Genomic DNA, 15,173 nt, shown 5'->3' with positions numbered 1-15,173 from the left:
TTCTTCTACCCACTTAAGCCCCGATGTTGCATCACCACTTCCTCATATCAGGGAGATCATATGATAGTTGTCTTTCTCTGCTTGACTTATTTCGCTAAGCATGATACGCTCTAGTTCCATCCAAGTTGTTGCAAATGGCAAGATTTCATTTCTTTTGATGGCTGCATAGTATTCCATTGTGTATATATACCACATCTGAAGAATGTGTTTCTAATTATGATCAGAACATAGACAATTAAGAGAAAAACTGACAAAAACTTCTGAATGGCTCCAAACACAATAAGCAAAGTCAGAAGAGAACCAAGAACAGAGACAAATGTAACTCCTATCAGACAAAGGGCTAGCTTGCCAAAAGAACTCCAGAGATTGGTAAGAAAAAAATAGAGAAATGAGTTACAGATATGAACAGATAGCTCAGCAAAAATCAAACATTTGATAACAACTTGGTGAGAGCATGGGGGTAATATGTCTCTCTTCTGTTGCTGGTGGGAGTATAAATTGGTACATCTGTGTGAGGGAAAACTTGTCAATATTAAGATCTCAAATACATATACTCTTTGAGTCCACTTCTAGGTATATTTGCACATGTACAGAATGACACATGCACAAAGTTATGGATGGCAGCACTGTTCATAACAGCAGAAGACTGAATTCAAGCCCCCTTGTGCAACAGCACTGTTGCCTCGGGGCCAGGGGACGGAGGTGTCAGTGAAGGAGGAGGACCAGGTTCTCAGGCAACGGGAACAGGTACTGCCCTATATATCTTTACAGATGTCCATATTTTTTGTCTTTTCTACCACATGAATGGTAGAAATACCATATGATAGATTATCTATGCAAAAACATGACATTTATTAACATGCAAAGAGGAAAAGGAAACACTGTATCAGCCGTTAAAAAGGATGAGTCAGCAGCAGATTTGCCAGTGTGCAGTGCTATCCGAAAGACATTCCTCAGGATGAAAAGGGACAAAGCAGGTATATACAGTATGCTGTCATTCATGTACTTTAGAAATATACACACATTCTCAAAAATAAATAAAATATATAACAAAAAATAACAAAATTTTAAAGAGAAAGAAAAATATATCTAAAAAACAAGAAAATTTACAGAAAAAGATATGCATACTCTTATAGATATTAAAACATAGAATGTCGTCCAGAATGCCTCTGGAAATATACCCCATACTGGTGTGTGACTGCTCGGGGGAGGGAAAACAGGAGACTGAAAGATGAACTTGATATCATATGTCCTTTGCTACCGTCTGAATACTATTTTTACTATGTGAAGTTTAATATAAAACAAATTTCAAATTCTATATCCCTGCCAGATCTTACCCCTAAGCTCCATATCTATATTCCCAACTGCTCTCCTCGCCTTTCTCACAGGCACTCTAAACCCAGGAAAACCAGATTGATGATGCTTCCCACAAAACCTGTCCTCCTCCAATGCTCCAAGGTACTGTCGCCATCACGGTCCCCTCAGCTGCTCAAGCCAGAAGTGTGTGTTGTTCCCAGCTCCACCCTGTCCCCTCCTCTCACAGGCAACGGGCTCTTGTATCCTGGGGATGCTCTCTGTCCACAGCACTCTCTGTGCTGGGCTTCACTGCCAGGGCTCCTGACAAGGCGATGGGCAACTCTCACTGGGCTCTACCCACAGCTGCTCTGCCCCCTTCTCCTGCAATCTCATCATCCTGCTCCCCTGCTTCAAAGCTTTACAGCAGCTTCTGGGAAGTAACATGATCACATGGATCCAAAAAGGGCCAGAATTCACAACAGTCTATGTGATCTTCCCTTTCCTGTCTCACTATTCTCCAGCCACACCAGCCTTCTATTAGTTCCTCCAACTCTTCCTCCCTCATGGCCTCACTTGCCAAGCCCTCTGCCTGGAAGACTGCGCTCCCACCCCCATCTCTCCTGACACCTGACCCCCCCAGCACTAACCTCTTCTGTTAACTGCCTTTCACCCCTCCTGATCTCAGTTTAAAAGGCACCCTCTTCAGACTACCTTTGTTGACCTACCAGACTAGATCAGATCCCGTTTTATATTGGCTTAGTACCCCTTCTTCATATAACTTACTGCGATGGTGATTAAATAGGCACTAAATAAGCTGTACATGGTTTTTCTCACTGCTATATCCCTAGGGCCTAAAATACTACCTACAAAATAAACACTTGTTGGATGAACAAACAGGAAGTAAGAGACAAAACTAAAACCAAAGGCTACCTCTCATCCACAAGAAGGGCTCATGTCAGCAGCGGCCTCCAGGAGGGAGAATTTCCTGCCCCAACTCTTGCCTCCGTTCTGGCCCCTGGCTCACTGTTAGCATCTGCCTACTCACCACACTGTCTGGGGACTGCAGCTGGTCTGGCAAGGCTGTGCTGCTATTGTAGCCAGAAGTAACACCAGAGGAGAGGCTTCCATTGGAGCTGGTACACAGGGAGTTGGACGTGGCCAGGGTATGCAGCTTTTCTTCTTCCTGAGGACAGGAGGATGTCAACCAGCTTCTGGTGTAACCTACCCACTACCCCCACTCCACCCGACACCACCAGTCCTCACCTCCCCATCACCCAGCACCTCCCACCTCAACCTGAAACCCTCAGGCCTCCCCACAAGCTTACCCCAACTAAAAACCAAAGCTGCCTCCTCCCAGCTTCTGGCCTTGGGACAGGAGCTGGTCAGAGCAGGATGACATGGAAAAAGAGTGAGCACAGCTTTGAGCTGGTACTAGGAGTCTGACACCTTCCTCCATTTACCACATCCTGACTCAGAGGCAGCTCCAGTGAAGGCTGACCCAGTCTGACATCTGCTCTAGAACTACCCCGACATCACCGGCCTGTCCCACTTCCCACCCTCAGCAGCTGGGAGATGATCTGCTGGCGGATTCTCAGCTTCTCCTGCTCAGTCCGCTCCCGTAGCCGGGCCCGGGCCCGGGCAATCTCCACCTTGGCCTCCTCGCGAGCACGCTGGTATTCTTGCAGCATCAGTGCTATGTCAGAGGCGGGGTGAGCAGACCGTGATGCCGACCCTGGGCTCCTGAGGAAAACCATAGGGTGGAGAGATGCCCTCTAACATTATGGGCAGGTGGGTGGCAGCCTTGGCCTGCTCATCCCAGACCTATTCAACACCATCCTCTCTTTGCCTACAGTTTGGTTTTACAACGCATTTTGAGGCTCAGGCCTACTGTCTTACATGGTAGGTTACAGCCGCTCTGCCCACCCTCTCCCATGACCTGTCCCCTGTCCTCACCCTATGCCCTCCCACATCCTCCTCTTTCCCTTGTCCCATTCTCCCACAGTCACCTCCACCTGCCCACAGAAGCATGGGACCCACTCCTGGAATCACTCCTGTCCAAGAAAGCTGTATCCTCCGCTCTCCAAGCCCTGCTCCCCACAGCCCTCTCACCCTATACACAACCTGCTCTCTGTGGGGTTCTGGGTCCACCCTCACCTGGTGGTCTCCACAACATCCTTCCTCAGTTGCTGCAGGTATTCTCGGCGCCTGCTGGGTAGGTCGGGGTCCCGGGTGGGGAGATCCCTGTTGGGCTGGAGGCTCCGTGTCCAGTGGAAGTTCTGAAGTCGTTCAGCCCTTTCTCTCCGGAGGGTCTCAATCGTTTGTTTTTGCCTGAGACGAAATGTGACTGATTCACTGAAACTGGCCCTGAATGCCCTCCTCCATCTTAAGATCTACCTCTGATCCCCAGAAGATTCCAGAGCTTAGCGGGGGAAAACGGTATAGCCAGCTATTAGCCTTTTCTGATTCTCCTCCAGCCCACCTCTCGCCATTGCCCGCCAGGCTGGGGGCCCTTACCGGGCATAGAGCTCCTCCCAGGTGGACCGCACAGGCTCTTCAGCAGTGAGCGCCTCCCCTGTCCCACTCTGCAGCACCTGCAGCAGGGCATCTGCCTCCCCAAAGCCGTGGTGCAGTTTTGCTTCTGTGAGTTCCATGCTGAGTGAGAGGTTCTGGGCCCCAGATTGCAGGGGGATCTGATCCCACTGGGACGACTGAGGATCCCGGCTCTGGTCATCAGGAGGTTGTAGGGGCTTCTGTCCCTGCTCTCCAGAGCTCAGATCACATCTGATCTCCAGTGACTCCATCACACCTAGCTCCCCAGGAGAGCCATTCTGAACCCCACACCGAGGAAATTTGTTATGCACTGGGAAGTCCTTCGGGCCATGATGCTGGGGGTCAGGGGCCCTGCACACCTGGGAAGTGGGGCACAGCAGCACCTCAGACTGGCAGGCCTCAGTCGGGCCCAAAGTGGAAGCCTGGAGCCCTGTTGTATCAGTAAACTCGGAGACAGGGCAGGGGCTGAGGGACTGGAGGCCTCCCCTTGAAGATGGAAAGTCCAGACTGGGCTGTGGCTCCACTGGTAATGCTGGACCCTCACCTCCATTTTCTGTCTTGCTCTCCCATTGACTTGGCCCCCTACTGCTCACTAGGCTGTCCTCTAAGGAAGCCAGGTCCTCTGGCACAAAGCCATCAGCCAGCCTCTGACTTGTGCTCCTCAGTGAGGGTGTTGGCAGTTCTCTTTGGACCAAGGTGGTGGTCCTGGGCTGAAGCTGCTGAGGCAGTTGCCCTAAGAAACAGACTGGGAGTTTGGGGCTCTGCAGTGGGCTGCCTGGGAGGCTCATCTCAAGGAATGACCTGCCATCGCTCCTTTCTAAGGGATTCTTGCCTTCCCCACATGGAACCCCCACTTGCTGGGAGCCACCTGCCTCATCAGTGCTTTGAGAATGATTATCCACTAGAGGCCTGGAGGTGTCAAGGAGGTCTGGGCTGGAGACAAGCTCCTGGTGGCCTTCCAAAGGACATGCTGAGGGGGCTGTGAGTGACAAAGAGTCTGCGGGGAGCCCTAACCCCTGGGTGCTGGCACTAAGCGTGAGGATTGGGGAGGAGGCCCTGTCCACCAAAAACATTCCCATGGTGCCCAGCTCCTTCTTGACCTTAGGATCCCTGACAGACTCCACAGCACTGGGGCAGGGCTCTGGGGATTGGGAGCCACTGAGGCTCAGGCTACCAATAGCCAGGCAGGAGGGATCCTCTGGCTGGGAACTGGGAGGTAGGGAGTCATCAGGAGAAGCCTGAGGGCTCACAGAAGGGAGGTTCTGCCCAAAGTGAGCTTTCTGAAACCTCAAGTGGGATAACGTGGGTGCCGGAAGGCTCTGGGGCCTGCAGTGAGTGCTTTCTTCCTGAAGTTCTGAAGGCGCTGCCATTTTCCATGTCGTTTCCTCTGCCTTTGTCTTCTGAAGTATCCCTGTGACACAGCCCTGCTCTTGAGACATGGTGGGAATATCTGAGCCCAGCACTTCGAGGACCACGTTGACCTCCTGAGGGTTGGCCTCTGGGGCCTGAAGGTGCAGAGGTGGTAAGGCCAGGTCAGTTTGGATGCCCTTGTCCATGGTGGTCTGAGTACAGCCGTCTATCATAAGGGCCTGTGTCACCTCATCTGGGATCTCCCTCTTGATGTTCTGTTCCTTTTCAGCCACACCTGGCTGGGAAAGACTTCCCAACAGCTCTGAGGTGCTGTGCAGCAGTTGTGAGAGGTGGAGAGACAGATTATGCATGCTGGTCCAGGAGACCAGACCAGAGCCTGGCACTGCATTGGCTTCTGGCTGAGCAGAGAGGTCGGTGGAGCTCCAGCGGAGACTGCACCCCATGGTCTGTGTGCCCTGCTCCAAGGTGCCCATCCTGGACGGTCCCACAGGACCACCTGCCTCTGATGGACACAGCAGCGTAATCTCATCTACTGAACCTGCAGCACTCCCTTCAGCCAAGAGAGGCTCCCTCCTCAGCCAGCCTGCTTCATCAGGGGTTCCCAGGAACTGCGCTCTCTTGTCAGGACCCTTACTGGCGGTTGCTCCCTCAGGGCTCTTCAGGATGTGGAGGTTCCCCAAAGCAAATGAGGAGCCCCATACTTCCCAGGCCTCACGTGAACCCTGGGCATTTCCCACACTGTGTGGGCTCGACAGGTCCCGGGCATTGGCAGAGGTGCTGAGGTGGGAGGAGAGTGGAGAGTTCTGGTGTTCTAGGCCATTGTCCATGCTTGAACAATGGGCCATGTTTGATGGTATCAGGCTCTGGGGTGTCTGGCCAGAGGAGACATCCACTGCATTGCCAAACACATACTGCTTCCAGCCGATCTGCACAGGCCCCTCTGGATAAGATAGGATGTAGGGATGGATGTCACTGGAGTCAAAGTGTAACATTCCTTTGTCTGCCTTAGAGTGCCACTTTTCTGGCCTGGCCTGGCTACCCAGTCTCTCTGGACTTTCCTTCCAGGTCTCTTCCAGGGTACTAGATGTCCAACTGGTCATGAAATCAGGGGTTGGCATGCAAGAGAGAGCTGATGACCTTGGGTAAGGAGGGGTGGCAGGTTTGGGGGGCCCGTGGTCAGCAGTGCTATTGTCCAAGTTAGATGGGGCTCTCTGACCGCAGCCCTCAGCTTTCAGAGATGTTCTCACTGCTGAATTACCTGAGAAATAGTCCCTGGTATGTGGAAACCACAATCTGTTAGGCTCCTGTGTATATTCATCTGTGGGGGAAGGAGGCTCCACACTCATGTTCAGCTCCAGAAGAGACCGGGAAGAGCTGACCACAGAGAACTGTGGTCTGAGGGAGGACCTAGAGTGTTTGGGGCCAGAGACGACTGCAATCACAGGAAGTGAGCCCCTGCTTGGGGGAGCTGGCTGCTCTGTGCCAGAGGCAGGCAGGCCAGGGCTCGGGGGTGTGGGCTGTGGGGCTTCACTTTGCTCCAAAGGCATGCTAGTTGAGTCTTTGAAGCCCGATGAAAGCTTAGACACAGAGGCCTTGGCTACACATGCCTCCTCTCTGCCTGCATCTCTAATCTGACAGCTGTCTAAGCCAACTTCATGAGAAGGCTGAGAATTCCTGCCCTGGGCAGGCTCTTTACCACAACCTGAAGCCTGATCTCTCTGCTGCTCTTCCTCCTCCCAGGGCCCATCAGCTTGCTGCCTGCAGATGTGTTTTAACTTTGCTACAAACGTGGCTTGGGGATCCAAGCCACTGTGATCTCTGGACTTAGTGGAAAGTTGTGGCTTTTCTGGAAGGCATTGGATTGCATTTCCTAAATATCCATGCTGTGGTTCCCCCAGAAGCTCACTCTCAACAGGCCCTTCACTTAAATCCAGGGTGTGTGGTCTCTCAGTTGTTAAAGGTGGTTCTGGTTTGGTTTGAGACTCTTGTTTACTCTGGTCACCTCCAGAGCTGTCCAGAAACATCCTCAGTGGCTCAGACCATGTGCCTGCAGAGGAAAAGGCAGCCTCAAGCTCTGTGCTGGCTTTCTTCTCAGCATCCTTTTTCTCAGGATACTCTACCAACCTTGAGCTTCCATCAGCCACTGAGTGGCTCAGTGAATTTGCCCCAACATGAGATACAGAAGGGGAGCTGTCCCCTTGAGCCATAGATAGGACAGCAGTAGAAGGCTCCAGAGTGCTGTCCCCTTGAGCCATAGATAGGACAGAAGTAGAAGGCTCCAGAGTGCTGCTGTCTGTTGGCCCTATTTCTCTATGAATGCCTTTGGGCTCAAGACCAGGTGCCAAGAGCACTTCAAGTTCCCCAGCATAGCTCTCTCCTCTCTCATCCATTCCACAGGCTCTGGAAGGCACTATGCAGGGTGGCTGGAGAGTTTGTGGGGCAGCCTTGGAACTCTCCTTTCCCAGGTCACCATCCCTATGACATGGTAAAGTGGAGGGTAGTGAGAAACAGGCAAGAGAAGTGACAGGTTGAGGATTGCAAGGAGTTGTTCTGCTGTCTTCCTGTCCCCCAGATGCACTAAGAGTCCTGCTGCTTTCAATGTTCCCTAAGAAGACAACACAAAAGGAAGTCTGCTGTGGGCACCTGCACTGGGCCTGCTCCTGAACTCCCCCAGGACCCAAACTAGGTCTTTGATCTGGCAATGGAGTCAGTCTGGGACGCTCGCTGCCAGCACTGTGGGCTTCTGCCAGCCCACAACCAACATTCTCCTTCCACTTCACACACTGCTGCGAGGCAGCTTCTGGTGCAACACTCCTCAGGACTCTAGACAGGATGGTAGCCTGTCTGGGATTTGACTCCCCTTCTTCTAAGCCAGTGGAAGCCTCAAGGCATTTCCCGTGGTCCAGGGTATGCACTGAGAGGCTGACAGAATTCTGAACATCACAGGTCACAAGCTGACTTTCAAAATAGGTTGTTTTTCCTCCCTGTGCAGCCACTAAAAAATTACCTGAACCTCCTCCACAAGTGGTATCTAGAATTCTAGGATCTTGATGCACTGGGCTGCACTCCTGACCATCAGGGCGCACGGCCCCTACAGTCTCCCATGGAGCTAACTGGTTTCTCCCGTGCGGAATCATGCCAGGGTCGTCATTAGGGGCCCAAGAAAAGGGAGCCACTACTTCCTCTGATATTTCCCTCCTGTCCTCCATAACTGTTGACGGAAAGCTGCCTGAGCCCACAGGATCAGAAGAGGAAGGTGTTCGGGGTGCTTTCTTCTTTTTCTCTGTGATTTCAGAACAAGAGTGACACAGAAACCGTTCACCAGTTCCCAGAAAATGTCTCAGTTCTCCAGCACAATGGCTTTTGCCTAGAGTTGGGGCTGCATGGGAAGAAGTCTGTGAGGGATGCCAGGGCCCTGTTTTAGTCTCCATGTTGGGTGGATGTTGAAAGCTGTCTTCAGGGAGGGGTGTGGCCTGAGGAACTTCCCTCTCATTAGTCAACAGATGTCCTGATGTAGCAGAGAGAGATGCCACATGAAATCCTTGTGCTTCAGCCTCATTCCCGGTCCTGTCTGACACTAACTGGTCCCTTTGTGGACACTGAGACCCACCTGGGGGCCCTGAAGAACATTCAGGTCCTAATGAAATCTGATAGTAAGAAAGAATTTTGTCCTCAGCCCCAAAGTCATGAAGCTGCTTTCCCTGGGCCTTTGCTTGTCTGATCTCCAACATAGCATGGCCCGTGGAAGTATGAGCACAGTGCTGTGGGTGAGACACCCTTGGCAGGGACACAGGTGCTGAGAAAGGGCCACTAGGAGAACTGAGGTCTTCAGCCTCCTTCTCTGCCTTCTGCCTCACCTGCTGGCCTTGCCTGTTACCCTCTTCTAAGACGCAGTGGGCCTTCTGTTCAAATGGGCTAGAGACCCTATTCAGGGAACTGGTTCTTTCTGTTTCTCTTTGTACAGCTTCCTCAGCTTCAGAAACAAAACCCTCTCTGGGACTCAAACCCATTGAGATGCTTCTGAGGTCCTCTCCTTGGTCTTGGGTAATTGCTGATCTGTGGCCCTCTGCCAGCAGGGGAATGCTCTCTGATACATGGGATTGACCATGAGATTCCATGGCTGTGGATGTCACAGACCCACACCAAGCAGAGTGTACCAAGGAGGAGCCCCCTCTAACATTTCCCTGGGGACTGTGGCTTTGGAGCTCTCCACTCAGATTCTGACACCCTGCTCCAGTTACCAAGGCACTGTCAGGCATTTTCAACATTGTGGGATCCAGCACATAGTCAACTGAAGAGATGCTTACAGTATCACGTGCATGAAGACAGTCTCTTGGCAGCCTTGGACAATTCAAGGACAAGGTACTGCTCAGGTCTCCATGAGGAACTGCAGAGGAGTCTCGCCAACTCAGCACTGGGCCAATCTCCTGGCTGGAAGATGTACCCATACAATGCCAGCTTGGGCTACAAAATTTCTGAGTTGACAAGATCACTGTGTTTTCCTCTTGTAGGCTCCCTCCACTTCGCACAGCCATCTCCTCAACTCTGCCTTGAACTTTGGGTTCCTCTTGCTTACAACTACTTATATATTTGGCAACTTGGCTTTCCCAAAAACTTTCCACAACTTCCAGTTCCTCAAGACTTCCCAAGCCACAGGGCTGTCCTCTGGAGCTTGCAGATGCATTCTCTGCTTTGGCCTCCTTCTTAGAAGACATCTTGGGGCTCAGTTGCAATGGCAGAGCACCAGCCAATGCCTTGGTTCTTGGATCAGCACAAATGCCTGCGAACACTCTACCAGCTGTACATGTCCCTACATCACCAAATGTGTCCCGGGAGGGTGTGTCTAATACAGTTAGGAGAGTGTGCTCTTTCGCAAACTTGTCTTCTACACATTCTCTTGACTTGAAGGGGTACAAGGTGGTTTTCTCGACCCAGGGACCTTTCCCAATGCTACTGTTAACCTCCATTTCTCCAGCTGTGTTATCCCTAAAGGTAACATCATCTCTCTGTTTTGAAGATGGTTGATCCTTCAAAAACATGTGGTTTCCAAAGCTGCCTGGCCTCAGGACATAGTCAGCCATCTCCTGGTCCCTCCGGTCCTGGAACACAAACTCTTTTTTGACTCCCGGTGAGTGAGAAGCATTTGGCTTGTTATTCTGCTTGGATTCAATTTCCAAGATGCCACTTTCCAGCTGCATTACACTCCTGATTAGCCTGGCCATTTCATCAGCATTGTTGACTCTTTTATTTTGTTTCTTTCCAGAAGGTTCTTCTTTAGGGCTTAACATTACTTGTGACCTTCCAGGGCCCTTACATTCACTCAGTTTTTTTTCCTGAGAGCATGTAACTGACTGGAATCTTTCATATGTAGACTCTGTCTGTGGAAGCTTAAACTCTTTTGAGTGGCCTTTGGAATAGAGAGCTTTCCCAAGAAGCCCAGATTCATTCTTCCTCTCAGCCTTGTGAGCTAGACTCTCATCCGGGGCCATCATGTTTGGGCTACTTACTCTATGATGTACTGATCTGGACTGCAAAGAAACAGCAGTTTCCCCCAGCCTGTCCTTGTCAAGGGCTAAATTGATGGTTTCATAGATGAAATCGGACCTGGCCCCAGAAGGAAACTGTCTGTTCATATCAAAGGCCTGAGTCTGCCTTAGGACTACATCATGATCCTGCTCTTCTTCCTCATCTGCCTCAGACTCACAAATAAGGAGAGGCTTCCTAGACCTAGAACGGCTTGAGCAAACATTGCAGTAGGACTGTACAGTGGCCTTTTCTCCCTCCTTGTGCTCTGAAAGGCTGTGCTCATTTAAAATTCCAACTTGATTTTCAAATTCACATACTCCTGTGCTAGTAGATGAAAGAAAATGTCTGTTCTGAGCAACAAAAAAATAAACTGAATTATGGCTTTCTTCTTCAATATTTCCAGGGCCCTGCCCTCTTTCTCTGCTAACTTCCTTGGTGTTCAGATCAAATGGCCTCCCTGTTGTAACCTGCTGAGATGAGGCAATCTTGGAATTCTGGTTTTGTAATAGCACTGGCCAATTATTCTTCAAATAAATATTTTGGAGAACCTGATGGTCATGACCAAAGCCCCAGGCTTCTCTTGGGGGTGGGGAAGGCACTCTTGATTCTCTGCAAGCCGGGATCTCTAAGGCAGTTTCTGTCAGGGCATCCCGGCTTTTGGTCACATAGAATGTCTCCAAGGGAGGTGGCTTTAAGGAAGACAGGAATGGATTCCAGGTGGCAGAGTGAGGGTACCGCTTTGGACCTGACGCAAATGAAATGCTTGGGTGTCTTCCAACCACTTCCCTGGAGCTCTCCTGATAGTCTACCTTCTCTTCCTGAAGGCATGGGTAGCCACTGGGACTGAACTGCCCCTCCTGGCCTGCACTATTCTCCCTAAGAGAACCCCAGCCCTGGGGCAAGTGGTTTTTAGTGGCTATGGAGACATGACCATGACAAGGGCTCCTCTGGAAAAAGTATTCATCAGAGGAAGTGATCAGTTGAGGTTTCCCACTACTGTGAGAAGACTCTTCCAAGCTGTTTTGCTTGGCTTCACATGCTTCAGTCATAGAGTTTGCTATCTTGTTTCCTGCAAAGACTGGTGCATTTGTAATTCCAGAAGTCAATGATTCTACATCGGCTGAGTAAGTTCCACTATGACTCACCTCTTTCTCTCTAGTTATAAAGGAATCTGAAGTCCCTTTTAACTCAGCACTCAAACTGTCCTGTTCTTTCTCTGCTCTCAAACATCTAATTTTGGATAAATGGATAGGAAGGTTGTTGAAATCCAGACTACTTGATACCCCAGAACCAACTGGCAATAGAGTATCTGTTTCTTTGCCAGAAGCTTGGGTCAAGGAGACAGAGTCTTCTTCGAGGGAGGAGAAAGCTGGCCTGGATTCTCTAACAGCCTCCAACACAGGATGGGACAGTTCAAGGAGGTACTTTTGCTGAAGGGCAGCCCAGTCCCTCTCCTGGGCGCTGCCTACATGAGGACTATTCACCCAAACTGCCTCTGTGGCAGCCAAAATGCTTGGCACACTGGAGTTGTTGGATACTTCAGGGTTGGCCTCCTGGGCTGTGTCAGAGATACCTTTGGTCCGAAAGATGCCAGCAACTCGTGGCTGAAGAAGCCTGTAAGACCCCCAGAGTGACAGCCTAGAAGTATCAGAAGCAGGGATTGCGTACACGCTGCTTACATGGCCGGGCAGCTCAGCACCACCTCGGGGCAGTTTGGAGCTGTAGGGCAGGAGTGTTTCTGCCCCTTGTGGCTTTAGTTCTTCCATATTTTGCCAATTTCCAGGCTTCTCCCATCCACAGGGCTGAGATTCCTGGACCTCAGGACTTGGACATAAAGAACCCACTATTCCTGAGGGGCTGCTGGAATTGATCTTAGAGTCACAGGAAAACCAGGAATCCATGGACAACAGAGGGCTCCCTCTTGAAAGCTGCAGGCCTTGGAGTACATTTGCCTGTTCAGGGGAGCTTGCCTCCATCTCTGACTCAGGTTGCTCACAGCGGGGCTGGGGCGGGGGCCCAAGGTAAAATGAACTGCTCGCTGGCAGGATGGCATCCAGCCTGGCTTCTGTTCCATGGTGGATGGGACCAAGGTTGTACATTGCCTCCTGGTCGGCTGTGGGCAGACTGGAGGTCTGTAGGTGCCAAAAAGTCTCTGTGGGCATCTCATCCGCTGAACTAAAGAAAGGCTCCTCTTGCTGATCTTCCCTCAGTTCCTCCTGGGCATCAAGCAAGCTATCCAGGGAAAAGCTCCTTTGAGTTTGGGTGAATAGTCCACTGTTTGAGGATGCGGTGAAGCCCCTTACAGAGGTTCTCACTCTGACCCTACGGTGGCCATGGCCATTGGGAAGATAACTACTCCTTGGGCTGTCTGGTGGGCTCTCATACCCCTTCTCAGCCAGTGAGTCCTCAGATATTTGGCCATCCTCACTTTCGGAGTTCTCTGGCTCTGGGAGATCCTGTTCTTTCTCCTGGGGGTCCTCTGGCTTTAGCGGTTTCATTAGGGCTTTGGTGTAGACACAAGAGAGAGAATCCACAGAGTAACTGCTATCTGCATCAGATAAATCACTATCTTTCTCTCTTATGTGGTCCACGCTTGGGCTGAAATCTGTGAGTGAGGATGTGGAGTCTGGATCTCCCACAATGTGTTGCCCCCTCAAAGGGCTGCCAGGAAGCAAAAAGGAGGACTTTTTGGCAATGTCTTTGACCATAACCCTCTGCTGCTTTTTGGATGCCCTGGTTGGAGGTGGTGGTTTGGATTCCACCCAGAAAGTCTTGGCTGCCTTTCCATGCCCAGATGCCTGTTTGGGTCCACGGGGACATGAGGAAATGCAACAGGCTCCCTTATAAGTCTTGTGGGTCCCAAGGTTCCCTTCTTTTTGCCACCTTGCTTGTGTGTGGTCAGGGTCTGCTGGTTCCCTACCCCTCCTGGTACAGGTGTAAGGGGTGAGTGCATCTGGCTCATCCCTTGGCTTTAGCTTGTAGGCTGAATGATCCAGAGATGTTAGGCTCTGGGACACCATCCAACAGGGCTGCTTACCCACTCTTTCCATTTCCTGGATGCTGGTAGATTCAGAACTCACAGTGAGGGCGGTGCCTGACGCTGAGGTTCCTTTCCTTGCCAAGGCCCCTTTAGCAATGCAGAGATGCCCCTTGCCTGAGGAATAGAGGGCATTCTTACTGAAGTATCCTGTCCTTGGAGGGTAAGAAGCAGCCTGGGGCAAATATTCTTCTGATGGAATTTTTTCTGATATTTGGTCAGTAGGATCAGGCATAGGAGGTAACACGGTGGAGGGGTCCCGATTCAGGAAAATACTGTGGAGAAAGGAAAGCCAGTTCAGAAAATAAAAGGTCCCTATTTCCTACTCACAGAGGGAATATAAAGTCCCATTTAGTTTGCTCTACAAGAGGTTAACGACTAGGCCAATGTCACTGTCCCCTCTAGCCTTTGAGGTCAGAGAAAAGCTCGACAGGTACAAAAAGTACCTGTGGACTACAGTCTTGGCTTCAAAGAGGCCCAGCTACACTCTGTCACTCAAATTCTTTATCTTATAAAAGGACTGAACCAAATCTGAATCTAAACATGCCTTTAGGGAAAACTTCCATTAATAGTCAATATGAGGAACAGAGGAATAATCTAAATGATACTGCAAGGAATCAAACAGGCAAATCTATGAAGTGGCATATTCTACAGAACTGATCCACTTTTAACAAAGCAATGATATGAAGAAATAAAAATGAAACCAAAAGAATTATAAGGAACTTAAAAGGTCCCATGCAGTATATGAACCCTACTTGTATCTTAATTTGAACAACTGTAAATATTTTTGAGGAAATCAGAGAAATTGGATATGGCCCAGGTTTTAGATTATATTGAATAACTGATCTTAATTTGTTAGGTGAACAATGACAATGTGATTATAAGAAAAGTCCTTGTTTTTTAGAAATCACACGATGTCTACAAGTTGCTTTAAAAATACTTCATCAGGGGCACCTGGGTGGCTCATTGGGTTAAGCCTCAGCTTGGGTCATGATCTCAGGGTCCTGGGATCGAGCCCTGCATCAGGCTCTCTGTTCAGCAAGGAGCCTGCTTCCCTCCCTCTCTCCTTGCCTCTCTGCCTACTTGTGTTCTATCTCTCTCTCTGTGTCAAATAAATAAAATCTTTAGAAAAAATACTTCATCAGAAAAAGAAAGGAAAGGAAATTAATGCAAGCATGGTAAATCTTGCTAATTGCTGAATGTGGGAGACAGGCATACTATCCTCTCAACTTAGTTTATGTTTGAAAAATTTTAATAAAAAGGCAGAAAAAAACCCCACAAAACCTGCCTAGTACTTGCCTAGTACTCTGAAGACCAGAAAGGTGAGCAAACAGAACCAACAGACATGAACTATAAACATGCTATGGGCAAGACCCCAGCTGGGCCTGGAGGA

The 15,173-nt window shown here is 50.2% G+C and overlaps 1 protein-coding gene across 1 annotated transcript in view; it reads right to left on the bottom strand.

Annotated features, from left to right (window-relative positions):
* The window catches only part of STARD9 (StAR related lipid transfer domain containing 9), a 125,433-nt gene that overhangs the window by 17,942 nt on the left and 92,318 nt on the right, over positions 1–15,173 (bottom strand). Inside the window, exons 23-26 of the mRNA XM_059372630.1 lie at positions 3,811–14,055; positions 3,451–3,624; positions 2,853–3,036; positions 2,342–2,479 (exon numbers count right to left, since the gene is read on the bottom strand). Of these exons, the coding sequence (XP_059228613.1) occupies positions 2,342–2,479; positions 2,853–3,036; positions 3,451–3,624; positions 3,811–14,055 (10,741 nt within the window). The remainder of the gene's footprint in view (positions 1–2,341; positions 2,480–2,852; positions 3,037–3,450; positions 3,625–3,810; positions 14,056–15,173) is intronic.

The sequence above is a fragment of the Mustela nigripes genome, chromosome 13 (genome assembly GCF_022355385.1).
Source record: "Mustela nigripes isolate SB6536 chromosome 13, MUSNIG.SB6536, whole genome shotgun sequence".
Lineage (NCBI taxonomy): Eukaryota > Metazoa > Chordata > Mammalia > Carnivora > Mustelidae > Mustela > Mustela nigripes.
Note: the sequence above shows the minus strand (reverse complement) of the source record. Positions and strands in the feature narration are given on the sequence as shown.